This window comes from Salminus brasiliensis, chromosome 25, assembly GCF_030463535.1.
Source record: "Salminus brasiliensis chromosome 25, fSalBra1.hap2, whole genome shotgun sequence".
Lineage (NCBI taxonomy): Eukaryota > Metazoa > Chordata > Actinopteri > Characiformes > Bryconidae > Salminus > Salminus brasiliensis.
The window spans coordinates 17,029,569-17,054,851 of NC_132902.1; the positions used below are offsets into that span (position 1 = coordinate 17,029,569).

General features: G+C 39.4%; 2 protein-coding genes across 3 annotated transcripts in view; one reads left to right on the top strand and one right to left on the bottom strand.

Annotated features, from left to right (window-relative positions):
• Positions 1–1,978: 1,978 nt before the first annotated feature.
• Positions 1,979–15,140, bottom strand: cars1 (cysteinyl-tRNA synthetase 1). 2 transcript variants are annotated; one of them, XM_072671617.1, is made up of 23 exons: positions 15,061–15,109; positions 13,621–13,857; positions 11,771–11,862; positions 11,310–11,398; positions 10,681–10,777; positions 10,304–10,402; positions 9,667–9,816; positions 9,383–9,523; positions 9,026–9,114; positions 8,618–8,739; positions 8,355–8,467; positions 7,559–7,687; positions 7,287–7,416; positions 6,737–6,840; positions 6,525–6,622; positions 5,836–6,025; positions 4,759–4,827; positions 4,516–4,597; positions 4,344–4,424; positions 4,003–4,070; positions 3,415–3,474; positions 3,239–3,322; positions 1,979–3,103 (listed from the first exon to the last, which is right to left on the bottom strand). In XM_072671617.1, the coding sequence occupies exons 1-23, from the start codon at positions 15,080–15,082 to the stop codon at positions 2,975–2,977; spliced, it is 2,475 nt and encodes an 824-aa protein (XP_072527718.1). In that variant the 5' UTR covers positions 15,083–15,109; the 3' UTR covers positions 1,979–2,974. The 2 variants fall into 2 exon arrangements, with proteins under 2 accessions (XP_072527718.1, XP_072527719.1); XM_072671618.1 differs by lacking the exon at positions 13,621–13,857 and having other exon boundaries at positions 15,061–15,140.
• Positions 15,141–20,867: 5,727 nt separating this feature from the next.
• The window catches only part of mybpc3 (myosin binding protein C3), a 50,606-nt gene continuing 46,190 nt past the window's right edge, over positions 20,868–25,283 (top strand). The window contains exons 1-2 of the mRNA XM_072671369.1: positions 20,868–20,892; positions 24,228–24,497. Coding sequence (XP_072527470.1) covers positions 20,868–20,892; positions 24,228–24,497 — 295 coding nt within the window. The remainder of the gene's footprint in view (positions 20,893–24,227; positions 24,498–25,283) is intronic.

A 25,283-nucleotide genomic window follows, 5' to 3' on the forward strand; every position in this document is an offset into this window, starting at 1 on the left:
TTTATTGAAGAACAGGGTGAAAAGAGGCAAATAAAGTATGCAGTGAAACAGATGGACTACAGTCTAATTATAGAACTACACACTGCTCCTATAGGGCAAGTGGAGCTGGTTAAATTGGCAGAGTTCACTCCAAACCAGGGGTGGTCATAATATTCTCATATGACTATTTATACTTCCATAATAGGATCTGCAGGCACCTCTCGCCAATGTAATGTCAAAGAACAGCAGCTCTTGTCTGAAAGAGACTGCACAAGTTTGATTTTCAAGGGAGGTCTGCAAAGAGGAAACTCTTGCTGTCTCAACACATCAGGGCAAGACTAAAATTTGCCAGAGAACAACTAGACCAAGACCTGATTCTGATCAGATTCTGATTCTGACCAGAACTGCTTTGGACAAACAAATCTAGTCAATCTTGGATCAGTCAAACATATAAGCCAGGGCTGTATTAAGGTTCTCACCTAGAGATTGAACCCAAGCATGTACCGGACACGCTACTAAATGAGCCATCACGACCACGTGCACCACGGCTTCACGTGCAGAGCAGTTGATCTCAGAACAGAGAAACTGAAGAGCTAGTAAAGTCACCTGGGAGTCCAACCAGGAGACGGATGCTCTGCTGCTTCACTAAAGCATGGAAGTGGCCACCACAAGTTAACGCAAGGAAAAAGGCGGGAAACCAAAAAGGCAGTCAGGAGAGAATAATGGGCACCTCGAAAGCCACGAAGAAAAGAAAAACTACAGCTAAATAGACTTGGACAGGACAGAACGTGAGGGAAAGGAACTGGAAGCTTAGACAGGAGAAAAAATACAGGAGAAACACACGAAAAAGCGCGAGGCCCACTCAGCCTTCACTCGAAAGACTATTTGCCAGAAACACACAGAAAGAGCGTCAAAAGAGCCATCAGTGAGCAACTGAACCTGAGGGGTTCATTTTACAGCCCTTCGACCAGGTGTTGTGCGTTAGGCTTGATTAGTGGCTGGCGTGACTCTATGCTTCCTTCTAGTGGCGGGAGGAGGCCAGGCCTTAGCACTGCCCCTCACAAGAACATGAAAAATAGAAAAAAATAGGTGCCTATTAATTAACAGGTAGAAACTTTACAATAGCAAACAACCTGGTAGATCACAGAACACCCCATTAGTGGATGACAAAAGCTCCAATCTGATGTTTTTGGGTCATAGGGAACGGCTGTTTATAGTTCAAATCTCTTTGGAGATGGGAATGCACCCTTTTCTGCCAGGTGCTGGCCAGCACTCTAACTGGCACACCTCCTGGCTGTTGGCCAGAACTTCACCAAGCATATTTTAAAGCCAGGTGAAGTGCCAGGTCCTTTAGGGTGTGCCAGGTCTGAAGGTTTATTAACTTTCACTATTTTAAAACATCTAGAAGAATACATTTTTATGCCTTTTACCTTATTTAGGTGTAAAAATAGTTGCTGTATAGCTGTAGTAGAGCCCAGTCTGAAATACAATATACATTTCTGATAAGAAAAGGTTAACATTCAAAAAAACACATCTTTTGCATGCCTTCTTTTGTTCCTCTTAATCAGGAAATATTGTTTAATTTTGTTTTAAATAATAAGAAATAAAATGTTTAAACTTTTTGCCAATAAAGCAGATATTCATTTTAAACATAAAATATAAACCATTTAACATGTAAACAGCTTCACATACTTCAGAGTTTGCTTCAGCTACAGCTTTAAGCAGTGCTGGGTGTTTTAGTTACTATACCAGTAAACCATGACATTGGGACACTGATATTTTCTGATAGTTTTAGCAATAAATATATACACACTAAAATATCACCCAGCACTAGCCTAGAGCTCTATAATAGTGGTCTATAGATGGAAAGATTAAGAAATGGGCATGCAATAGAAATATAAAGAGTAATAAATTCTCCGCGGATCTGTTTTTATTATTTAAGACAAAGTAGCCCAGTAGGGTTATTTTTCAAAAAGCTTTTCCTGAAGTATCAACAGCAGAAATTCATGGCAATTTAATGTATAACAGTGCACTCACAATGGTATAAACACGATGACACAATTTTTACATTTATCTCAATATCACTCAAAGACCTTTTGTTGTAATGTTTTGATTTATTCTGAGGTCCTTTTATTTCTTTTCAAATCTAGACGTTGCACAGAAACTGCAAAAATACAAATAGTAAGCTCTGTGGTATATCTGTGATAACTAGCAAATTCCTATGCTATTTACCTCTGTAAACCTGCAAGCTAAACAGTAAGCTAACTAAGCAACGTCCAAATTTCACATTTTAGTTTAGCTTTATTTTTGGGGAATTTAAAATTCCACACAGTCCCTTGTCCACAAATCTCTGTTTCTTTTCCCACACATCCCATGTTATTAAAAACAGGCCTGTACCTGCCTCCTTTTTACAGTCTGTTCATCACCAATGATTACAATAGCATATAAAATAAATCATACCTGTCGTCATTATGCTGGTTACTTCAGTCATCATTTTATTAGGAACTCTCTGGCAAACATTGCTTTAGAAAAAAATCTGCCCTTTTAACCTTTTGTCTAAATTAATAGTTGATTGATTTCTCACCCATAATGATACCAATAATTTATGACATTAACACCAATTGGATCATTTTCTTTGTTTTGTAATATTTTGCTGATAATTAAATACCCTTCAAATATAAAATGCCTTCAACGTTACAAAACTGACTACATTCCCACATCCTTCCTCAGCTTTGTCAGCTTTAAAGCAGTGCTTAGACCTTATTACCACAGTTATCATCTCCATAGCAACGCTTATAAAGCTGCAACAAAACGCCAGCCTCCCTTTCCTATAATGTAAGTACGACTTTGAACATCGTCGTTGCTCAGCACCAGAACCCACAGAAGAAGTCTGAAAGTCTTGTTGTTTTACATGTAACAACCACCACAATACAAGAGGAGGGCAGACACTATGGGCGGATCGCAGGTCCTGGCGGACTCCCAACTCCCAGCATTCTCAGCTTCCGTTCTGGATGACCTGGAGGTATTCTTTGTACAGCTTTTCCTGTGCTTCGTAAAGCTTCCGAAGCTTTTTGGTCTGTCCCTTGCTAAGTTCCTTCCCTTCTGCGTCATGTGTTGGGAAACCCTGTGCGTAAATTCAGAGATGAGCAAAAGCGTAAGCATTTCTGATGTAAAGTCTGTACTGCTGGCTTTCAAACAGTAGTCATTTTACATTTGAACTGTCCATGCTGATCTGAATAAGAGAAGTGTGCTACATTACCGTGTCATCAAAAATGGAATACTTGTCAGTCTCTGAGCGGAACATTTCACTTGGTGGAATCTTCATCTTTGCCAGTTTGGCCATCTACGAGATGTTGAAAACATTGATCAAAGTTTTTTTCTCAATAAAATGCATTTCTGTATTCCTTTCATTTGTTATACAGGAGCTGTTCTCACCTCTTGTTCCTGTTTCTTTCTGGCCGCCTCCTCTTTCTTCTTTTTCTTTTCCTCCTCTAGCTGTCAATTCAAGAAACAAACAATTCCATAATTCATTCAGTTAAAGAAAATAATGCACACTGATCTATGCCATGACATTAAATTAGCATATTTATTTCTAAAAAGGCAGCTGTAATACAAAACTAAAATAAGAGTGTAAGCTGAGTCCTAGTCTGACTCACTCCAAAGCTTCCTATACATTTTTCATGAGTAATTGTGTAATCATTATTATTATGGTATAATGAAGATGCCTGTAGCATTTGGCTTTGCTTAGCACACATTGTTGCTGATGTGATTGCCCTTACAAAGCACCAAAAGTTATCGGGTACTAAATGCACCCCCTTGTGGAGAATCTCTAGGGTACACAATGTGTTAACAGAACTAGAAAATAGTTTGAGGTGAAGGGAGTAGTTTTTGGCCAATAGATGATACACAACCATCTGAAGCATAATTATGCAAAATTATAATATGTAAATGTTTAATAAAACATTGTTGGCATTACTATTCACAATGTATGTATGTGTGGTATGATGTGAGATGTGTAGTTACCTTTTTCTTTTCTTCCCTCTCCTTCAGTAGAGTTTCTCTATCCACTAGCTTCACCACTGTGCGGAGCCCTTCTCAGATCAATAGCAAAGATCATCAGACACATTCATAAGTGCATGTTTGCCTCCGCCAGCTTACTAGAATAGCTGTTGCTTAAAATGACCACGATCAATTTCTCAAATACTTAAGAAAATCTATTTATAGATATCTATATATGTACATCAATTTATTACATCTTATTACAAAAAAAAGTCCAACTAGCAGTCTTAAACATGCTTTCTTGCAAAAAGGTCAAAAAGTCATTCCAGTCATTTTAAGTTCTAGCCAGTACGGTTGCAGCATACCTTCATGGTCTTCCAATCGAACTCCTAGCTCAGGCAGAATATCATCCCTGACTGCGTCACACAGCTGTAGCACCTCTGTTACTGTAACGAAAAACAGATAGGGACACACACATGACTCACCATTCAATATTTTATTAAGACTGAATTTATGGGATTTAAAAATGAGCGTTACCTTTTTGTTCCCTTGCTATTTTTCTAACACCTTCCCTGAAGTCGGACAGCACATTCAAGTAGGGCATGACAGTACTTTCCAGCTGCAAGACACATCAAATAAAAAAAATCTCACATCAAAAACTCTATAATCTATGAACTATAAGGTATAGCGACACAAGAGCATGAATTAATGTATATTTAAATGTGGACTATTAAACATCTACAATATCTTCTAAAAATATCAGACCAGGATTTTACTTACATCTGCATTTTGCCCATTGTTTCCAACAGGGAATCCAATAGGTTCTGTTCCCTCAATTGCCCCAAACGTCTGTGTAAAAACACAATCAAGTTAGACAAGTTTATTCCAATACATTCTGGTTTTGAGCAATACATTTACCAGACAGTTAGTGTAGTAGCTTGTGGAATTAGATGCAAACAATTAATCAGTTAATTGCAGTGGTTAGTAAACTAATATGTGTATATATGATATTCCTTGATATGTTCTCACACACACACAAAGCCACTGTTGCTGGATTTTATTGGTATTTCTTACATTATAATCCACAGTTTGCTTTTTATTTCTATGCTGCTAAGAAATCGATCTGAATGGTTTAGGCAATCCGACAGTGTGCCATTCTAAAGTCTCCAATATTGTACCTTTATAATGCTGAATGCTTTAATAAACTGAAAATGGAAACATTAACATTCGCAGACCCTTATGAAAAATATCTGCAGTTATTCTATAAAACACAGAAGAACCTTATGACATACCAAACACTATATTTTGATGATAATGGAGTATTATATAAGGATATATAATATAATATAATTATTTTTTTTTTATTTTAACATAAGTTTCATTTACACAGGTATTGTCAGTAGAATAGGACTCTCTGGAGCAAATAAACATGAACATTTTGGCACCATGCACCAGGCTAGAGGGGTATGAAGCCTTCCCTGAAGTAGAGATTGTTACAGAAACAAGGATAAACTCAGAATAAGCAATGAATAAGCAGGTGTCCCAAATTTGTTTTTCTATATAGGGTAGGTGGCTACTGTCACAGAGTCACATCTACCAGGTGAACTGTAACAGTATAACATTAAAGACATAACGAGTGGCATCTGTTGTGCATCACTGTTTAATGGCCAATTGGATTAATTAAAAGAAGCCAGTTATCCTATTACGCTCGAATGATCTTTTACTAGATCACAGACGTTTTTAGCACAAGATTCTTATCTTTTTCACCCTCACCATTAATTATTTAGTAATTAATAATTATTATTACTGCTTTTGCCTGAAGGTGTTAGGTGTCTGGTGTGACTATGGCCACCTTACCTTGAACATGTCAGTCAGGTAGTGAGCAATGCTCTGGAGCAGCATTCGGTTTGGTAGCAGTTTGGCGCTTTTCCTAGCAGCTATGTAGGCATTGCTCTGGCCCACAAGAGCCCTAATCTCCTCCAGTGCTGAACGAGTGTCAATGTTGTCACACAGGGCCTCATGAACTGCCTCTTTCTTCTCATAGAAACTGCACACAAAATAAGAAGCTATGTTACATGTATATAGTATACATGTAAACATACATTCAGGCGCCTGAATAAATCGTAACCAGATCCTACTAAAATAATTTTAGAATCCAAGTACTCAATCTAATTGAGTACAAATCTAATTATTCAATGCGGCAATAATAATGCACAACACATCATTCGTGTTTCCACAACACTGGCCTACTGATATGTCAGAAGGCCCTAACCAGTAACAAATTGCTTTTTGTGCTGTGATCCAGATCAGTCACACCTTTCTGTGGATGTTCGGACAAACAAATAATGCCTGTAGCATTAAATGATCAAATGATCCAACAAAGCGAAAAGAATTAGCTCAGAAATAATGCAGGCCATACCGCAATGCATTCAGAAAATGGTTATTTGTCCATACCATGCATCTCAAATGCTGATAAAGCAGAACCGAATAAAGGTCAGCGATTCTGGACACACCGTACTTAGCTAAGAAGACCTACAATTACTGACCTCTTATTGAGCTCTATCTCTTCGGCTTCCCATTTTTCAAACTGGCCAGTAATGTCAGTAGGAGTCCTCAGGATGTCCTTAACATTCAGGAAGAATTCCTATGGACATAGAGAGAGAGACATATATAGTCAGTATTACAACACACACAAACACACACTGTGTACAACAGGTCCACTTTTGTAGTACTGTGCTGATGTGGGCAGCAAACTCACATTCATGAACTTCTCATACTGAATGGCTGACTCCATGGTGTTATTGGAGTAGTCCAATGTGTCCTTCCATGAGTGCATCAGGAAGGCCAGACGCAGCTGCCTTGCTGTTAAGAGACATATCACAGTTCAGTGACATGCAATAAACTGAACTACTCACGCACACTCCCACACATAATGTAACTACCGCATGCCTACTTGCAGCTAAATACTGTATACATATTTACTGTATACATCTCTTCTACCCTGGTAACTGCTGTGTTCATGCTGACTGCATATTGTATAACTATATGACATAGCACATTTCATACTTCTGCACCTTATCCCCACCACATACATTCAATACTAAGTGCTGTGTTGACATTGCAGTGTCATGTATCTGTACTGTATTGTTTATGGCCCATGTTGCACTATAGACCTGGAGGAACGTAATTCTGCTCCACTGTGTACACAGATGGAATAAAAAGCCTCTGACTTGACTTGACTATGGAATAAATAAAATAGCTCAAGCCGATTGCAAACTAGATAAAAAGAAATGCTGTAGAACCAGTACCGGTATGTTTTGCAAGAGCATCTTTGATCGTGATGAAGTTCTTCAGAGATTTAGACATCTTGCAGCCAGCTATGGTCAGGTGACCCGTGTGCAAGAAATAGCGCACCCAGTGGTTGTTCTCAAAGTAGGCCTGTACAGACGTCATCACACCAAACATCAGATCAACAAACAGTGCTTCTCTACACAGACATTAAAAATTTTTTTTCTTAACAGGAATTAATAGTGTGGTCATTTATCAAATGCCAAGTACAGAAAATATGAGCTTTATTCACCTCAGATTGTGCCAGTTCATTGTCATGATGAGGAAAGCGCAAGTCAAATCCTCCTCCATGAATGTCCATAGATGCTCCCAATATGGACCCAGCCATGGCTGAGCACTCAATATGCCAACCGGGCCGTCCCTTAAAAAAAAAAAAGGAAGGCCAGAAGGAGGGACACCACAGAACACAGTGAGAACAGAAAACACATTAGCGCACTTAAACAAGAGTCTAGATTATATGTGGCGACGTTATAATTAGGGATTATTTTAATTTATTTTTTAGTCCATCAGATTCAAGTATCTTGTGTTGTTATACATTATTCAGCTACACTATTTAGGTAAGATGTACTGCTAACACTGATGTAAAACTTTAAGCTTTAATATACAGTTTTTAATAAAGTGACATTCTGGACAGATTTATTTTCTTTTATTTTTATTTAAGGACTATTTTTTAGTGTGTTTAATATCTTTTAACACAGTTTGACTGCATTCTCTGATTATTCAGCTCCCAATTACTTCAAACACTGCAGAGAAATCACTTTTTTGTTTGATATGCATATAGCATCACACTCTAAACTGACATCATTTTTTTTTTATCAACTGTAATGTGATAACTGTAAAAATGTTATAATGTTGTGACTGGGCTATGATTTCCAATACCGTGTGCATTAGCCTACTCCTCTCGGTTTTGAACACTCGGTTTACTGCTGGTTTAAAACCAAGGAAAGGTACATGGTACATTTCTGTGATATTAATATTTCATCAATATGGTCATACAGGTCCACAGGTTTAGATGTACTTGTGCTCACCTTCCCCCATGGGGACTCCCAGGATGGCTCCCCAGGTTTGGATGCCTTCCATAGGGCAAAATCATTCTGTGAATGCTTTTCACTCAGCCGATCTGCTGAGATACTCAGGTCCCCTACAAAGACATGAACATTTTTCTTACACTATGTATTACATATAGAAGTGCATCAGTTATGAGAGATGTCATCACCAGAACACTCATCCTCTTGTTCAAGTTACAAATATTTGTAATAATTTTGTAGACTATTTTGAGAATCATATGAACCTTCTCCTTCCTGTAGAGCCTTCTGGTCACCCACTGCCTCTGGCACCAGTTTGGCATACGAGTGTCCCGAGTTCGCATCAAACTTCGCAGTGTCAAAATACACTGAACCATTAGACTCATACCTGCATAGCAAAACATGAGTGAGACAAATGAATTACATACACACAACTAAATAAGGAATATGATCTTCTCCAGAGAGTCCTATTCTATTGTCAATATGTATCTACTGGGCCTAGACAAGCGGTGTGTGGGAGTGTATCTGTGTGCATTTGCACATCTGTGTCAGCAAACAAAAATGTACCTTATGGTAACACCCTGACATCATGTTATGAGATATTAGAAGGTGTAGACACAAACAATTTGACATATAGTGTATGTAAATTATATGCAAGAAGTCATAATACTAACCCATATCCATTCTCCACGATTTTCTTTACAAACTCCACAATTTCTGGAACATACTCACTGACCCGCGTGAGTACATCAGGAGGAAGAACCTGTCAACCAAACTTGGTTACTGAACAACTCATTATCATTTTAGCATTTAGTCAATAACTCTTTGTCAAAAAGAAAGAAAGATCAAGCATTACTGCAGTCCATGCAACAATCTGGAGGGGTCTGGAGTAGGCTAAGGGACATTTCGGGCATTTGGTAAATTAACTTGATAACAAATATGTCTTGGCTGATCAATTGCATCTAGGTAAGTGACAAATTATGTTCAGCTGCATTTTCTCCAAATCCTTTAAATGAAAAACAGTTTCTTACATTGAGGGCATCCATGTCTTTGTGATATTCCCCTTCCCAGTATTTTGGCAACAGGGAGAATATTGAGTTTTCTGTTACTTGGCTGCCAAACTGGGAGTCCAACCAGTCTGACAAAAGGTCCTTAGCTTCTTCCAGCAAAACCTTAGAACAGAGCATGCAGTAAACTTTACTTTTAGAGGACTCTGACTGCTTGTGCTGACAGCACTAAATACATTTGATTTCTCTGTCAAAATATCTTTGCTGTTGCTTTCACACTGAGGTGTAAGCTAAGATTTCACACATACCTCGGCCTGGCTCTGAATAGCAGCATCTGCTGCCTTGCTTTTTATTGCCCCCTGCAGGGGAGTCAGTGCGGCAGTCACAGCTGTATCCAGTCTCTCTAGCATCTGTTTCTTATCAGGGTCTGTGGTCTCAGCAAGCTTGACTTGGAAGGGCTAAAACACACAACAATGCCTTAAGTAATTAACATCACACAAACACACACATGAAGAACAGAAACATTCTGTGAGAGGCTGATCACAGCTAAGCTGTGCTGTCTAAAGGAGCCATTGTATCAGTGGTTAGAAGAAACAATTACATCAATTACAACAGTACCAAACTTAAATGCGAGAGAAATATCTGAGGCTATCCATAGTTTCATAACGATACAATTTAACAACCATTTAACAGCAATTTTTCATTTGTGCTGAGAGAGAAACCTAGTCCTGTAGCATGTGTGTGTGTGGCTGTGTTTGTGCTCTCTGGCGGTGCACAAGTGTAAATGTGGCAGGCGCAGAATTGGTTATACGATGCCCCTTAAAACTAGTCAATTCCGGTGACCAGATGAGCGATCAGTGCATCCCTTTATTAATATATTTGCTGGTTTGCTTGAGTGATACAACGGAAAAGCTTTGCTGCAACAAGTTTCTATATATATCTCACCTCTTTAGCAGTTAAGACATCCTGTAGTATCTGAGAGGCACTGGGCTTCTTTGCTCTGTACTGCTCTAGCAGGTGATTCTGCCTGGCTCTTTTAATGATCTGAAACACAGCAGGACATTAATGCACAGTGACCTGACAAAGCTCAAACTGTCATCAGCATACAGTTACAAGGGTTCTACTCTAAACATGCCATCCGTTTTTATTAACCAGTTAGCTCACTGTGTCCTATCTGAGAGGACAAGGTGTAAAGAGAGTCATGAGCAAAACAGGCATAAAGTTATGTTCTTTCTTTGCTTTTGTCATATAGTGGATTAATTCTAAAATGCCATTTAATTCTGAATTAGAAATAATGCCGTGCAAATACGTCAGAGTCTTACTTTATCATCAATGTCAGTGATGTTCATGCAGTAGAAGACCTCATATTTGAAATAGTTCATCAGTATCCTCCGAAGAATGTCAAAAGAAATGTAGGATCTGCAAGGACAAGGACAACATATCAGCACAAAGAAGAGAAGACACTTCAGAATTCGACAGCCCAAAGCTGACAAAAGCTTTTGGAAGAGAGGCAGGAAACAGCCTGATAACTGAATGAGTCACAATCAAACTCAATAGTGCTCTGCAGCCAGTTTCTTTCATTTGCGAACCTGAACCTTGTTTCTAAAATGTAACACAAAGGTTGTGGCTGAACATGCCGTACTCTAAAGACACTTTCTGAAGATGCATCAAAGACAAAATTAACTCTATAATGCTTTGGGAACTATGTGGGCAAAAGATACATTTCAATAGACCCACATTCCCCTTTTGTTGATTGATATACAGACCTTTAACATGGCTAACAAATCCTCACTTTGGGTTTAAAGCCTGAATGAATGTTTCAGCCTGGCTAGTGCACTCTGCAGAAGCCCTATAGAGCTATCACAAAGAGCACCATTCCAGAAAAGGACTGAAAGGGATTCTAGGGAACACAGAGCTCAAAAAGGCTATGAATGACCATAGAAAGTGGTACCTGGCATGACCCATGTGTGAGGCATCATAGACTGTGGGGCCACAGCAGTACCACAGAACCCTGTTCCCATGCTGAGGGACAAACAATTCCTAAAACAAACAAACAAAAAAACATCAGTTAGTTGTTAGCATGTATAGAGAAATGCTAAAATACAAACAATGCTCAAAAAAGTATATTAGATATAATGTGACACTGAATGCAAACAAATTATTTCAGGCCAAAATAAAATTCTATAAACAAACAAACAAAAAACTAATAGTTTCAACAGTCACACTTGCATATTTTGTGTATTTGTATGATTCTAAATCAAAACCAAAAAATCTAATGGAATCAAATGGTGGGGGAGAAACCTGAGATTTAATTTAATTTCCCAAAAATTAAACTGGAGATTTCACACACTGAATTGTTTCCTAATGAATCTGAATTTAAATCTGAAATTGGACAATCTCCCATTTCCACACCTTGGTCCTTGTTAAGCTGTTGTAAAGCCTGAGTTTGGGAATTTCAGTTCCATCCGGTGGAGACCATGGAGGCTGCACCCTCTTTCCTTTTGCTGCAACACAAAAACACATTATTTATTATAAGGTGAAGTCCCATCCGTTTACATTACAATGGCCATGAGTATGGAGGGGACGGTCAGGCACAGCTGTGTGTCCATCAAACATGTTGATTATGGAACACTCATTGCACATGGCAGATGTAGGTGGTAGACATGTTGTGTTTTTACTGACTCAGGCATGCACAAAGCTGAAGGACACCGAAATACGTGATGAGACAAAGATAAAGCAATTATAACAGCACAGGCGTTCCTGAAAGCAACAGCTACAATGCGAGCTATCTAGTACTACCAGTATGAGCCGGTTTTATTCCCATTTTATAAAGTATTTGTCAACAAGACCATTTGCCATATTTAGAAAAGGAAGGTGGATGCTGGTCTTCACCTCACAATCAAACCCCAGACTACACTGTTACAGTCAATTTAACAGAAAACATGAACGCACACACATCTAAGAAATCACAGGTGCCAGAGCGAGACAGGATACTAAGGGAGACAAAAAGAGAGATCTGTATACTGTTGAAGGGCAGTTAGCTCAAATGAGCACTCTTAAGCCTCGTTCAGACATGCACATTAACCCAGAATATTCTGATAAGTTTTATCGGATGTTATATGTTCGAGTGGGCCCATGTGTGAATAGAGCAGTTCATTTTCCAATGAATTCACAGTTGGTCATGCCGTACCTCCTGCAAGCGCTACAGAGGTGCTAACCTAAACCACAGAGAACATGTGAGAAAGGGTAACTTCTGGAGTTCATATGTGAAAATGACTTTAGTAAGTGCAGGGATAGTTCTAGTGGGGCTAGTATCCAGGGGCCTTATACTACGAGCCTTAAAGATTTATGGACAATCACCAGTAGCTGAATTACATTATTGATTAATACTTTTCCAAATGAAAGATAGTTACAGCAACACTACAAAGCATTTCTAGCTTAAAATAACAGCTTCAATCATTTTGAACCTATGACAGTCCCCAGGCTTCTTTCACTTTGTGTATCTTTCAGCTTGTAAAACAAAACTCCCCACCAGTAAGAGGAAAACTATACCAATTTACTCAAAATGCACTTTTAAAAATACAACAAATCTTGATTGATGATTTTAATTTAAGTTTAACTGATTATTTGTGACAGGCAACGCCCTGGAGTGATGTTTCTTCCACAACTAGAACTAGAACTAGTTGTGTGTGCAGTATCATGATTACACATAGATATTTTAGCATTATCGTGCTCAATTTGGTTGTTGTGATAAATAATGTGTGTATTGATGTGATCATCAGTACTTAAAGAGCAATGACCAACTGCTTGTTTTATTACGAAGAACATAATGAGCCCTGTTTAGTTGGTAGAGCTGCACATGTAACGGTTTTTACAATCTGGCACTGCTAAAGCATTTTTTCTGCATGTCTAAATACTGTAATATATATAATTTATTGTAAAAATGTCTTTAAGTATCATCATACAGTATTTCTGCCACATCGCTCACCCCTAATTACACAGAACACATCAGATTATGCCTTAACATGACTTTAAGAGCCGAGTATGTGGAAGCTCAATACAATCAGTATACAGACCATATTTTGTCCTACAGTTGAAGAAAATCCTACAGGACACATCAACTGCCTAAGCACAAATATCTGATTGTATCTCAGCCCAACATACCAATCACCAATCACACCCTATTGTCTCCTACACATGCACCACACGAGCCTGTGTCAAAGGGGCGTAGTTTGGGGTCTCTCGCTCCCTGCTCTACTCACTGCTGGTGTCTGTAGCCTGGCCGTTCATTTGGGGCTGCAGGGCGGCTATGTGTCTGTACCAGCGCAGGGCGTGCACGTGCCGCTGGGGAGGGGGCCCGCGGAGAAGCGCAAAGGCTTCCGCGTCCGCCTGCGAGGGCCCGTAGCCGGCCAGGTAACTGCGGCAGCTCAGGTACTCATTCAGAGCCTCGGCCCTGCGCGCATCCTCGCTTATGCGCAGCAAGAAGCCATAATCAAAGGCTGGGAAGACAAAGAGGGTACACACACATACATACACAGACACATAAGGCACATCCACAGGCAGCAGGGGGAAAAAGAGGCGCAATGGCTTCTGTGCTGAACATTAGAGACTCATGAAGCCATAGCAAAAATGAAGAGAGCTCTGAGAAATGATGAATGAGCTGCAAATCTGCTGATATGCTGTCATGAACATATGGCATGAGGATATCAGACAGGCTCCATTTAAGGACAATCACAAACTATACTTTTAGATCTACTGATCTGAATGGAAAATAATCCATCTGAATGAATATTAATCCACTATTTTAATACAGTGACGTGTTGTCCAGAGTACTGAGTACTAGTATTGCTATAATGGACAGAAATGGAGGGGTAGAGAAGACTACACCCATACTCAAGTAAAAGTGAAAGTTGCAGGTCACAAAAATAGAACCTCTTGGTACATCCAGCATCAATCAGCTACAAGATCATAAGTGTGTTAGGCCTAAAAACCTGGTCTAAAATGAAATTATAAACCTCAAAAGTCAGAGTCATGACCAATCTCAAAAATCTGTGCAGATATATACGTTGACCTCATTGATTAAAGAAAAAAATGGTAATTGTATACCAATTATTTTATTATATGCTTAGATATATGCCCTACTCGAGTTCAGTAAATCACTGAAAGCCCAATGTTGCCACGACATGACTGTATGTAAACCTCTGACCACAACTGACGCCATGCTGTAACATTAACAGACCCATGTCTGTGGTTGGTCCATTTTTCATTGCCTGGGGGCTTATCAGATTCGTGTTATTTTAAATTAAATTAATTACAGTAGCCTGTCAGGCAGCCTAATTCACCCTGTTGACAACATGCTGTCAAAACTAGCTATTTTAGGCCAGTCTCGAATTTAAGTGTAATCTATTGAAAGTGGAAATTGCACATTACGATTTACAAGACCACACAAAGACGGTATTTTAATAACAGCACCGTTAGACCCACACATCAGGTACTAACAGCCACCCACACAGCAGCCCACAGCTCCTTTCTGCCTAATGTTCAAATCAGATGGAGCATCTCCACACAGCTGCAGCCCACCTCCCACCTCCCACCTACTCCTCAATGAAAAGATCGCTAACCTAATGTGCGACGTCACCTTAAATCTGATCGATTAATGTGTAATTATTAGACCCACTGTAAACAGATATAATAAACGTTACCTTGGTCTCCAGATCCTGCCATTTCTGCAGCCCCGCTATCTGATGCAACAATAACGTGTCCGGAAAAACCACCGGTAACGTTTAGAAACTACAGCTCCCGGTCAGATCACACGATCTGTAACGCATACGCTAAAGCAGAACTGCGAGATGAACGTTTCACATGAGTTGAAGATTAGATTTGTTGCTCGACTTATTCGTAAGGAACATATGGTCATACAAATGGTTCCGGGTAGATTTAGCCAAGCGTTTTAAATGTCAAAATAAAAGTTTTTTATTCTGGTTTGAATCATTTTTCATGTTTAATAGATAGAAATAATTTTGTCATGTTTAATAGATAGAAAAAAAAGGGTTTCAGGATTTCAAATAAACTTTTTGTATCCTAAACAGGTTTAAATACAGAACTCTGTACTCCGCATTTGCAAGAAAAATGTTTATTTGATTGTTTATTTATTATTATTATTATTATTATTATTATTATTATTATTATAATAATTATAATTATAATTATAATAATTATTATTATTATTTTTTTTTTTTTTTTTTACAAATGCTAAACCTTTTTGCATCTTCCATTTGTATTGCACCGCTATTCTATTCACCTCTTCTTTTCGCTTCATAGGAATGGCATTTAGCTAGATATTAGGGATGTGACAATATGACACACCGTATAATATTGTTTTATTGTATTGTGACAAGCCTGTTAGCTTAGCATGTGGCTACAGAACTCGATTGAGGCATTACAGCGCAGCTCCTGTTTGAAACACAGCCAGTGCTCTTATAATGTTGGATGCTATAAAAACTAAAAATCTAAACATTCATTTACATAAATGTACATTTTCAGCCACTAATATGTTTTGCTGTAAGCTAATAAAACAGTAAAATGTTGTGACTCGTTACTCCCCTATTAGATACATAACTTTGCTAACTATAAATTCTTAATTAGCCCTGTGTGTCAATTGTTAGTGTGTGGCCAAACCACTAGGTGGTACCAGAGAGTAAACCCGCTGCTTTACTCTTCTGTTTAAATTACAGCCGCATGCCGGTAACAGTGCTAGACGTATTTGGCTATGCTTCTCGTCTCTTTCGTGCCTAAGAAGACGTCTTTAGGGACTTCTTCTTCTAAATCCAAATGCAAAGCATTTCTAGAGGTGATATCACATAGACCACAGTATGGATTTATGAAGATGTTAACACCTCATAACACTGCAGCTTTGGTACACAGCTGGACTTATCAGCTCATGCTCTGAATTCCGGAAGATCAATACTGCTTAAAATTGCTCTTGCTTAGTGTAGGACAGCCCTTTCTTATAACACTGGTAAATGAACTTTACCAACTGAATATTATTGGTTTTACATTTTGATAGATCATTTACATGTTCATGAATATAAGAGCTAATAATGACTTCTGTGATTGTTATTTTGATATATTTGACATCATGTCTGTATAGAGTGCCTATGGATGACTGCAATGTTCTACCTATAACATAAGATACTGCATTATTTAACCTCATAATTAATTTCTCCTATTTGGGATGGGTAGGGCCTAACAAGTATAAAAAAAAACTAAACATAGTCTTTGTACCGGAAGTCGTTTTTCCAAAAAACAGTGTCCTGATATGAGGCCAAAGGGTCAACATTAAAAAAAAATAAGTGTCATGGTGCGGAGAAGCAGAAATGTAAAGTCCCCATATGAGGACGCAGAGTCTTAAGAGGATGAAAAAGCAGGGTGGAATGGAAAATGTTAGCAATAAATAAAAGTAAGGGTTGTAATATTCATTTTATTAATTTTTTCAAGAAGCAAAATAATTCAATACATAATTAAAAAGTATAAAAAAAAGTTTTATAGAACTAAACTGAGTAGAATCGTTCCCTGCCAGTATTTTGGGCCTGTGCAGCATAAGACACTGGTCTTATTAACAAGAATGTTTCTGTGGTGAAATCACATGACAGCAGAGACAATAAAACACTTGTATAAACTTGTATATTCAGCTTGCCTTCAGTACACAAAGTAAGTAAACAAATAAATTGGTGGAGGCTGTCCATCAAATGTGGGTGTTCCTGCCTCCCCAGAGACCCCTTGGCCCTCTTGCCACAAACGCTCACACTATTCCTAAATCAGAAATCTGAGCTACTACAGCCAGGGCCATTGGACTTTTCTAAAAGTGCTGTTGTCATGTCAGATGGCGAAGGCTGAAGGTGACAGCCTTCTAAACTAATGAATGTCAATGTGTTTGTTTGCATTCTGTGATGATTTACACACTGTGTCTCTGAGGTCTACGTGTTCATATGCATGGGCACCACCACTAAGTGCATTCCTGTGTATCCTGTATCCTGTATGTGCTATTATTTCATGCTTGTAACTGTACTGCTGCTTTACATTTGCAATCTAATTTCAGTGTATCCCACGGTAGGTGTCTGTCCTTCCAAGAGCACCAGCATCCCATTCGGGTCATGCCACGCAGCTGACGCTCTTCCAGTTCATTACGGTTAATCTTTAGCTGATCCTCCAGGAATTGTGTGCAGGTAAGAAGAAGCCCAGCTGCAGGTCCCGGGGGCAATATATAGACATAACAGCAGACCAGTGGCATTTACAGAGGCCCTCTGGCAGCACTCAATGCCTCCCTCCTCTGTTGTGTGTTACAGACTGATTCCTGACATGCTGCTGCTGTCAGCAGCTGCTGACTGTCTGAGACCAGTGGCCGGGTGCTGACAGTTCCCCGGTTCAGGGTTAAGGAAAAATATGGAGCAATAATGGGGAACTGCTTGGAAGAAAAGATTGAACAAAACAATTTGTTTTGAAATCCATGTATTCCTGTTTGAGGGAGGATGGGGGAGTAAGAAGGACCTGGACACTGCCACTGCACATTTCCATCATCACAATACACTGACTATTTGTTCTATAATTAGGTTTTTAATACATCCACCACAACCACAAACGTGGTTGGGATTGGATGTTGCTTTTGTAGTAGATTTAAGAGACAAGACAAAGACATATGAAAATAGATTAAAAGGGTATGTTAGAACGGGTAGAGCAATAAACTTTTGCCATTATTTTCAATTCAGTTTTCAACATTTCATGTGGTAGAAATGCATTGATTTCACAGAGGCCGATTTATGAACAGGGCTGGGTTTCCCAAAGCATCTTGGTAAAAGATGGCTCTAAATGGTAGACTGAGCACTGAACATTAATTTGGCTCAGATTGAGAAAAGTTTTCAGAGCCCCCTAATAAAAAAACAACCCAAAATCACAACCCTTAGAATTGATAAGTGGCTTCTGAAAAGCAAGTTTACAATAAAACAAAATTTCTGTAGTTCTTACAGCGTTACTGCTGTATAATATACACATTCCTATAGTAAAAGCTGAACACAGCAGGTTACTGTAGATCTGGTAAGCATCATGATCATAATTTAGTGACAAGAATTCAATCGTAAAGCCTCCACAACTGTTTAGAAATGCAAAAAGCTACAGTAAGTTGATTATATGTAGCTGGACTGTACACAAAGAAAAGCACCCAACATTTTAGACATATGCTAGTGGTCTGATACCTCAGCTTGCTAATGTTACTTGCTGAGCCTTTTTCAGCTCCTATCTTCCTGTTGGCAAACCATCAGCATGTGAGGATGTAAGTGACACTAAGCGTGACAAAATGGCACTGAAAGCTTTATTTCCTTCAATTTATACACTGCACTGAGAGAGAAATGTCACAGAGAGACACACCTTCCTTTGCAAGAGCACAACATTACCAAAAAAACTAGCAGATTGATGACATCATCAGTTTGGTCGTCACTTATTATTTTCTCTTGCTAGCTAAAAGAACACGTATTTAGTACCTGTGTATTAAAAAATAAAAGGTTTGATAATGATACAGTTAGTGATTTGAGATTTTATAGAAAATAATTATTTTAGCATTTTTAACAAAAATGAATGCAGTAATGCCCTTTAAAGTACTCACCATTTGCTGTGATAAAAGTGATAGCAATTCCAACAATTACAGTGCTGTAATACCAGTTACAATACTGTGATTATTAATGTAATAAAAATTATTTGATAGGTGCTGTAATTAAATATATCATATGCATACTGTGGAATTTACTGCAGCAACTAAAAAAACTGTACTGTACTGATATACACTGTTAAGCCATAACATTTAAACTACCTGCCTAATATTGTGTTGGTCTCCCTCATGCTGCCAAAACAGATCTGACCGTTGAAAGCATGGACTCCACAAGACCTCTGAAGGCGTCCTGTAGTATCTGGCACCAAGATTGTAGCAGCAGAAGTCTTGTTGTGAGGTGGGGCCTCCATGAATCCCATCAGTAAGCCTTTGGGCACCAATGACCCTGTCGCTGGTTCACTGATTCTGGTTCTAACGTGGAGCACCTTTGGGTAGGTACTGACTACTGCATACCGGAAACATCCTATAAGATCTGCCGAATGTTTTGGAGATGTTCTGAGCCAGAGCCTGAGTTGTCTAGCCATCACAGTTTGACACTTTTCAAAGTGGCTCAGATGCTTATGCTTGCATGTTTTTCCTGCTCCCAGCAAATCAACTTCAAGAACTGGATGTTCACTTGCTGTCTGATATATCCCACCTCTTGACAGGTGCCATTGTCACCAGATCATCAGTGTTATTTACTTCACCTGTCTTCACCTGTGGTTTCAATGTTATGGCTGATTGGCGTACAAACACCATTATCAGTTCAAAAAGTGTCTTGGCTAATATGAGAAAAGATAAAAAGACCTTGTCTCAGGCTTAGTGCATCTTTCTTACTGAAAACTCCTGCTTTGTGAAATAACTCTTATGAGAGATGAGTGAGGTATTGTGTAGACAGATGTCTAAAGACTGCCTGCCAATTTATGGGTCATGTTTTTTTGCGTCATTTTGTTTGATGACAGGAAAGGCTCAGCAAGGACAGTGAAAGACAAACTAGGAGTGAAACATGGCATGACAATGACCAACAGTACACCAGGACACAGGAGCCTGTGTTCCCACGCACCTTCTGGCCCAGGAGAAGAGAACGTTCTACAGACAGTCACAGTAAACGAAACTGACCTAAACATACTCAAGGTAGGCCTAATTGCTTGCTTAAACTACCATGTATCTCTGTCTTTACTAACAAGAATAGAAATTCCCAGCAAAACCTGAACACTATCAAACTTAAGAAGTTCCACAGATATCAGTACAACTGTAAATGTCCCACTTAATGTTAACAAGCATCCTAGGACTAGAAAGTCAAGCAGCATCACCCTGCACAGATATTTGTACACAGTTCATTTCAGTAAGTCAATGACCAATTAGAAATCAGAATATAGGGAATATTTTCTTATTTTTTTATGTTCTCTCTTATGTCCCCTGTTTCCAAGAAATAGGGTGTGGTTGGTCATAGTTCTGGATGGCGTGAAAGACTTTTCTGGTTGGCCATAGACCTGGATGGCGTGAGAGACACTGGAGTCAGACACTAAATTTAATCTCCTCTCCTCCACTCCGTCATCCCTTAACCTCCCTTTACCTCCAACCCCACTGATCCTGTCAGCTGGAGCAGGTGTTGGAGGAGTAGCCAGAAATATGGTATGCAATATGGACCTGGATTGATTGGGGTGTGTGTGGGTGGGGGTGTTGTTTTCAAATTTGAAGGTATGTGTGCATTATCTCCATGCTGAAGAGAAGGAAGGGGCTGGGTCTAGATTGTAGGACAAATTGTGGGTGGGGTGTTAGATGAGAGACTCTAATAAAAGAGAAGGTCAGTGGGCATCTAGAAAGCCTGTTTGTCTGAACCCGTAAGGGACACTCAACCAGGAAAGCAGGATGCCAGAGCCAACTAAAAAAGCAGGTAATGGCATTTATGTAGTTTGTAACTAATGTGTTTATAAAAAAAGGACATTTCATAACATTTGGCTGTTGTTTTTGATGTTGTTGCCATGATTAATATTTTAGGGTGCATAGTAGTAGTTTTCGTTTGACTAACATTTCTGGCCACAGTATATTATATGTGTAAGAGAACAATATTCACCACCAATTACAGAGCCATGGATGGTGTTTTATAAAGCAGTTCTCAAGCTCAATCATTTAAGCCAAAATGAAGGATTGGCTAGTGGAAATGTCCCTTACCTCTTCTTCTGTTGGATAAGCTTAACATTTGGCTTAACTGAGAAGCCCTGCTTTGTGAAACAAACACCCCCAGTGTGGCCTTGTGAGTATACTGCGTGATGTGGCATGCCTCAGAGATTGACTATACAATTACCATAATGCCTTTGGGTGGTTTAAATTCAGTGCTTTAAAAAACTTCAAAGTGAAGTGTATCTGTCATCTCTCTGTGCTGCCACAATTTGTCACAACCTCTTTGGGCCCATCATCATAAGATGAGATGTTGATCACATGGATGGTCCCTGGGAAGGCAATATTTAAAGAAGGAGCTATCATGTTACCTTTACTGATATCATACTGGAAAACACTTACTGCCTGCTAAAGCTAGGCATGTGCTGATAGGATAATATATAGGATAATAAAACCTTCAGAGGTTTATGATGTTGTCCCGTTATTGTACAGTACATGAAGCAGTGTTATTAATGCATTCATTTTCAGACCAATAACACATATAATAATGCAAACAAATGGTGTTTCAAATAATGTTGAGTCACACTGTGTAGCTGGCAAGGCTTTGCCCAGTCTGTCTCTTGAACTTTTGTATGCAAGCACTTCAAAAAGGGACAGAATGGAGCCAGCCTTTGCACACCATGGCCAGTTGCTTGGCTCTGTACTACAAGTGCAGCTCTTAATCTGTTGTGCTCCCTGCATAAACATCTCTATTCCAGTGATACACAGGAACCTATGGCTTGTCATTTTTGTCACCCAAGATCATACCACAAGTCTGTGAAAAAATCAAACAGCCTAATACCACTTGTCTGTGGAGCCATTGTGGGCCAGACGTGCTAAGACCCTCAGCATTTAAACCATGCTACTGTGCCACTTTCAGTGATCCAACTAAAAGATTTGGAATTACTGGGAAGATCCTGTAATCGACTCCCACTCCCCCCCCCCCTACTGTCAAGCGTTTTTTTATATACATTTAGACCCTAAAACCAACACAGACTACCCAGAGGTGGTCATCCTGCATTTTGTCACGCACACACAGCTCTTACGTTTTTTTAGAGTGACTACTAGAAAGAAACAGAACCATCATTGCTCTGCTGTACAGAGGTCAGTTTTGATGTCACAGCTGACGCTTTCAGCGTATACTTGAAAGAGGATATGTCTGTAGGGCTCAGATGTGTCCATCAACACCAACTTTGAATTCACTTTGGCACAAGCTATCACCATTTCAAGGGTGGAATAGTTCCCCTGCCCGTCTTTCCTCACTTTGGACTCAGATAAGTGCCCATTGTATTGCTGTCTCATCCCATAGGAAATAGGAAACATGCCCTTTGATCACTAGTGTACTTCCAGTGTTGGGTTGTTCATGGACTGCTGTTTAAAATGCTAATGTGACTTTCAAATGGAGATGTTTGCTTGAACATAAGTAATTACGTAAGTAATGGTAAATGCCTTTTTAACCGCTTTTGATACATGATACTTTACGATGACCATATAGGCTCACCTCAGAAAAGCGACCTGCCACATAGACATTTTAGCAGTTATGAATCCCAACCTCACACATCTGTTCTGCCAGTCTGTAGCAGCAGAACAAAATGAGAGTGTGGATGCCACCACAGTTTTCAAATAGCAGGGGCGAGAGAGGAGAGAGCAGTGCCATTCTTCCAATGCTTGTTGGACAACCGAAATAGAGCCCAGATAATCCCTCTCATTGCTACGTGCGGCTGGGTCAGTGTGCTGGTTCTCAGAGTGTGTTTATTAATGGAGGACATATGGATTCTATGTTTGAACTCAAAAGAATACAACACATTGCTGAAACAAAAGACAGTAGAGAATTTAACTTAAGGGCTAGCTTTTCCTGCTCAGCTGTCTTACATGTTGGGAATGCCTGCCTTCCCATCCATCGTGCTGGGTTCTGCCACCAGCATGCTTGTCCACTCTCTTTTCAGCCTCTGTCTCTATCTTTTTTGTTTGCCTCTATTGAGATAGGTGACGGGCCACTCAATGTTGCCCAGCTTTGCAGTTGCTGCACCCTTACTGGTGACGGGGGCATTGCGTTTTTTTTTTTAAATAGTAACTTTATTGGAGAACAAAAAAACAAAACATATGACACTGTATTGATAAAAGTATTGGGACACCTGCTCATTCATTGTTTCTTCCGAAATCAAGGGTATTTAAAATGAATGAATCCTGCTCCTTTTGTTGATGAATCCTTTTGTTGGAGTAACTGTCTCGACTGTCCAGGGAAGGCTTTTTTACTAAATTTTGGAGTATTGCTGTGAGGATTTGATTGCATTCAGAGACAAGAGCATCCATGAGGTCAGGGTGTTGGATGATGACCACCCTATATCATCCCCAACTCATCCTGAAAGTATTGAATGAAAAACACATTTCCACTGCTCCACAGCTCAATGCTGAGGGAGCTTTATAACCTGCTAGCCCACACCTGGCATTAGGCTTGATGGCAATAGGTTCATGTTGATCTGAGTTGGGCACTGTTCTCATTGAATAATGAGCTAATGAGCTGTTAGCTGAGGCAAAGTTTCTAATGACAAGTTGTATCTGAGGGGAAAATGCCAGTTTAACAAAAAATGTTTTTGCTAAATGTTTCATATAAAGCATTTAATAGAATAATGCATGCATACAGTAAACAAACATCCATATCCATATAGGCTAAGTATGATACATTCAGTACATCTTGAAAGTTACTGTGGCTTAAATGACCTTCTTGTACTCTTAGGATCATCATAAAAAATAATTAATCACAGTCAGTCAGCCATTAAGTGCTCTTTCCCTTTTTTGAAGGACACTTGCTGTGGTAATATATATAACTGGTTAGTCTCTAATGATCAACCTGGGATTTTTAACACTGTCCCTGGTGTTAATCCTTCATTCAGCAAACAATTTTTTTAAAGGGCCTGCCACTTATATATGGATGCACGGTAAACCATGGACATTGTAAAACGTCAGTCACTCCAACTCTGAATAATTGTCCTTACTCTTGAAGACCTTTCGTTAGACAATAGACAATAATTCTACATCTCAATATCCCATCACCTTCCCTACCTTCCCCAGTATCTGCCTTCATCAGGAAACCCAAAAGTCAGACTGTTGAGGCTGGGACGACGGTCATTTTTGAAGCAGAAACCGAGAAAGCAGATGCCAAAGTAAGATGGCAACAGGATTCTAAAGACATCACAGCCAGTGACAAATATGCAATATCTGCAGAAGGCAACAAGCATTCTCTCACCATAAATAACGCTGCTGCAGAAGATGCAGCAGGATATGCTGTTATTGCTGGGGGCTCAAAAGTCAAATTCGAGCTTAAGATCAAAGAAGCAGAAGGTGGGTTACTTCTGGACGCGTTTCACCCTTGCACTGGCCTTTGTAACTTGACCACTCCGTCACTTCGCAGAATTTCGCACCATCACTTCACTCTTTGATTGAGATATCTCTTGGACTGTCACACCATGGCCCTATCCATGTGTACTTGCACTTTCTCTACAATGCCACTGCTTTACTAACACAATCACCAGGGCTGAATTAGCAACATTTGTAGGTTTGGCTTTGGAAACAGCTAATCCTATTTCTGTTAAGTTGATTTTTCAAACTTCATTTGTTCCCTGATTGAGGTGGTTTTTGGACGCAAAAACAAGGTAGGTCACCTTCCTTCCCTAGGTCAGCACTCAGAAAATGCGTATCAGCCTCTTGTAGCCAAGCTCACGCCAAACACTGATGACCTTCACCTCTGGCTCCGGAGATTGCTTTCCGGAGAGGCACTTGACAGCATGAGGAGTGTTCATGGAAATGCTGATAGCCAAAGAGTACAAAAAGTGGCTAACATATTTGAGGAATAAATACTTTGAGGCTTTATTTAAGTCATATCAAATCTAGATAGCCTCAGCTATGCTAAAGTGTACTTATCTGAAGCATTTGAGACTGATTTATTCATCTTTGTTGTCCACAGTACTGTAGCTCAGTCAGGACATCTGAGAACACCATTAAACTCTTTTGGGGTTGGTGACTGGAGCAATTCCAGTGTTCTTATTTCAGTAGTTACTATACTGGCTTTAACTGGCTTTGAGAGCAAGTGTGTGCTTCAGCTTTGAGAGTGCGTGAATTTACTGTGTA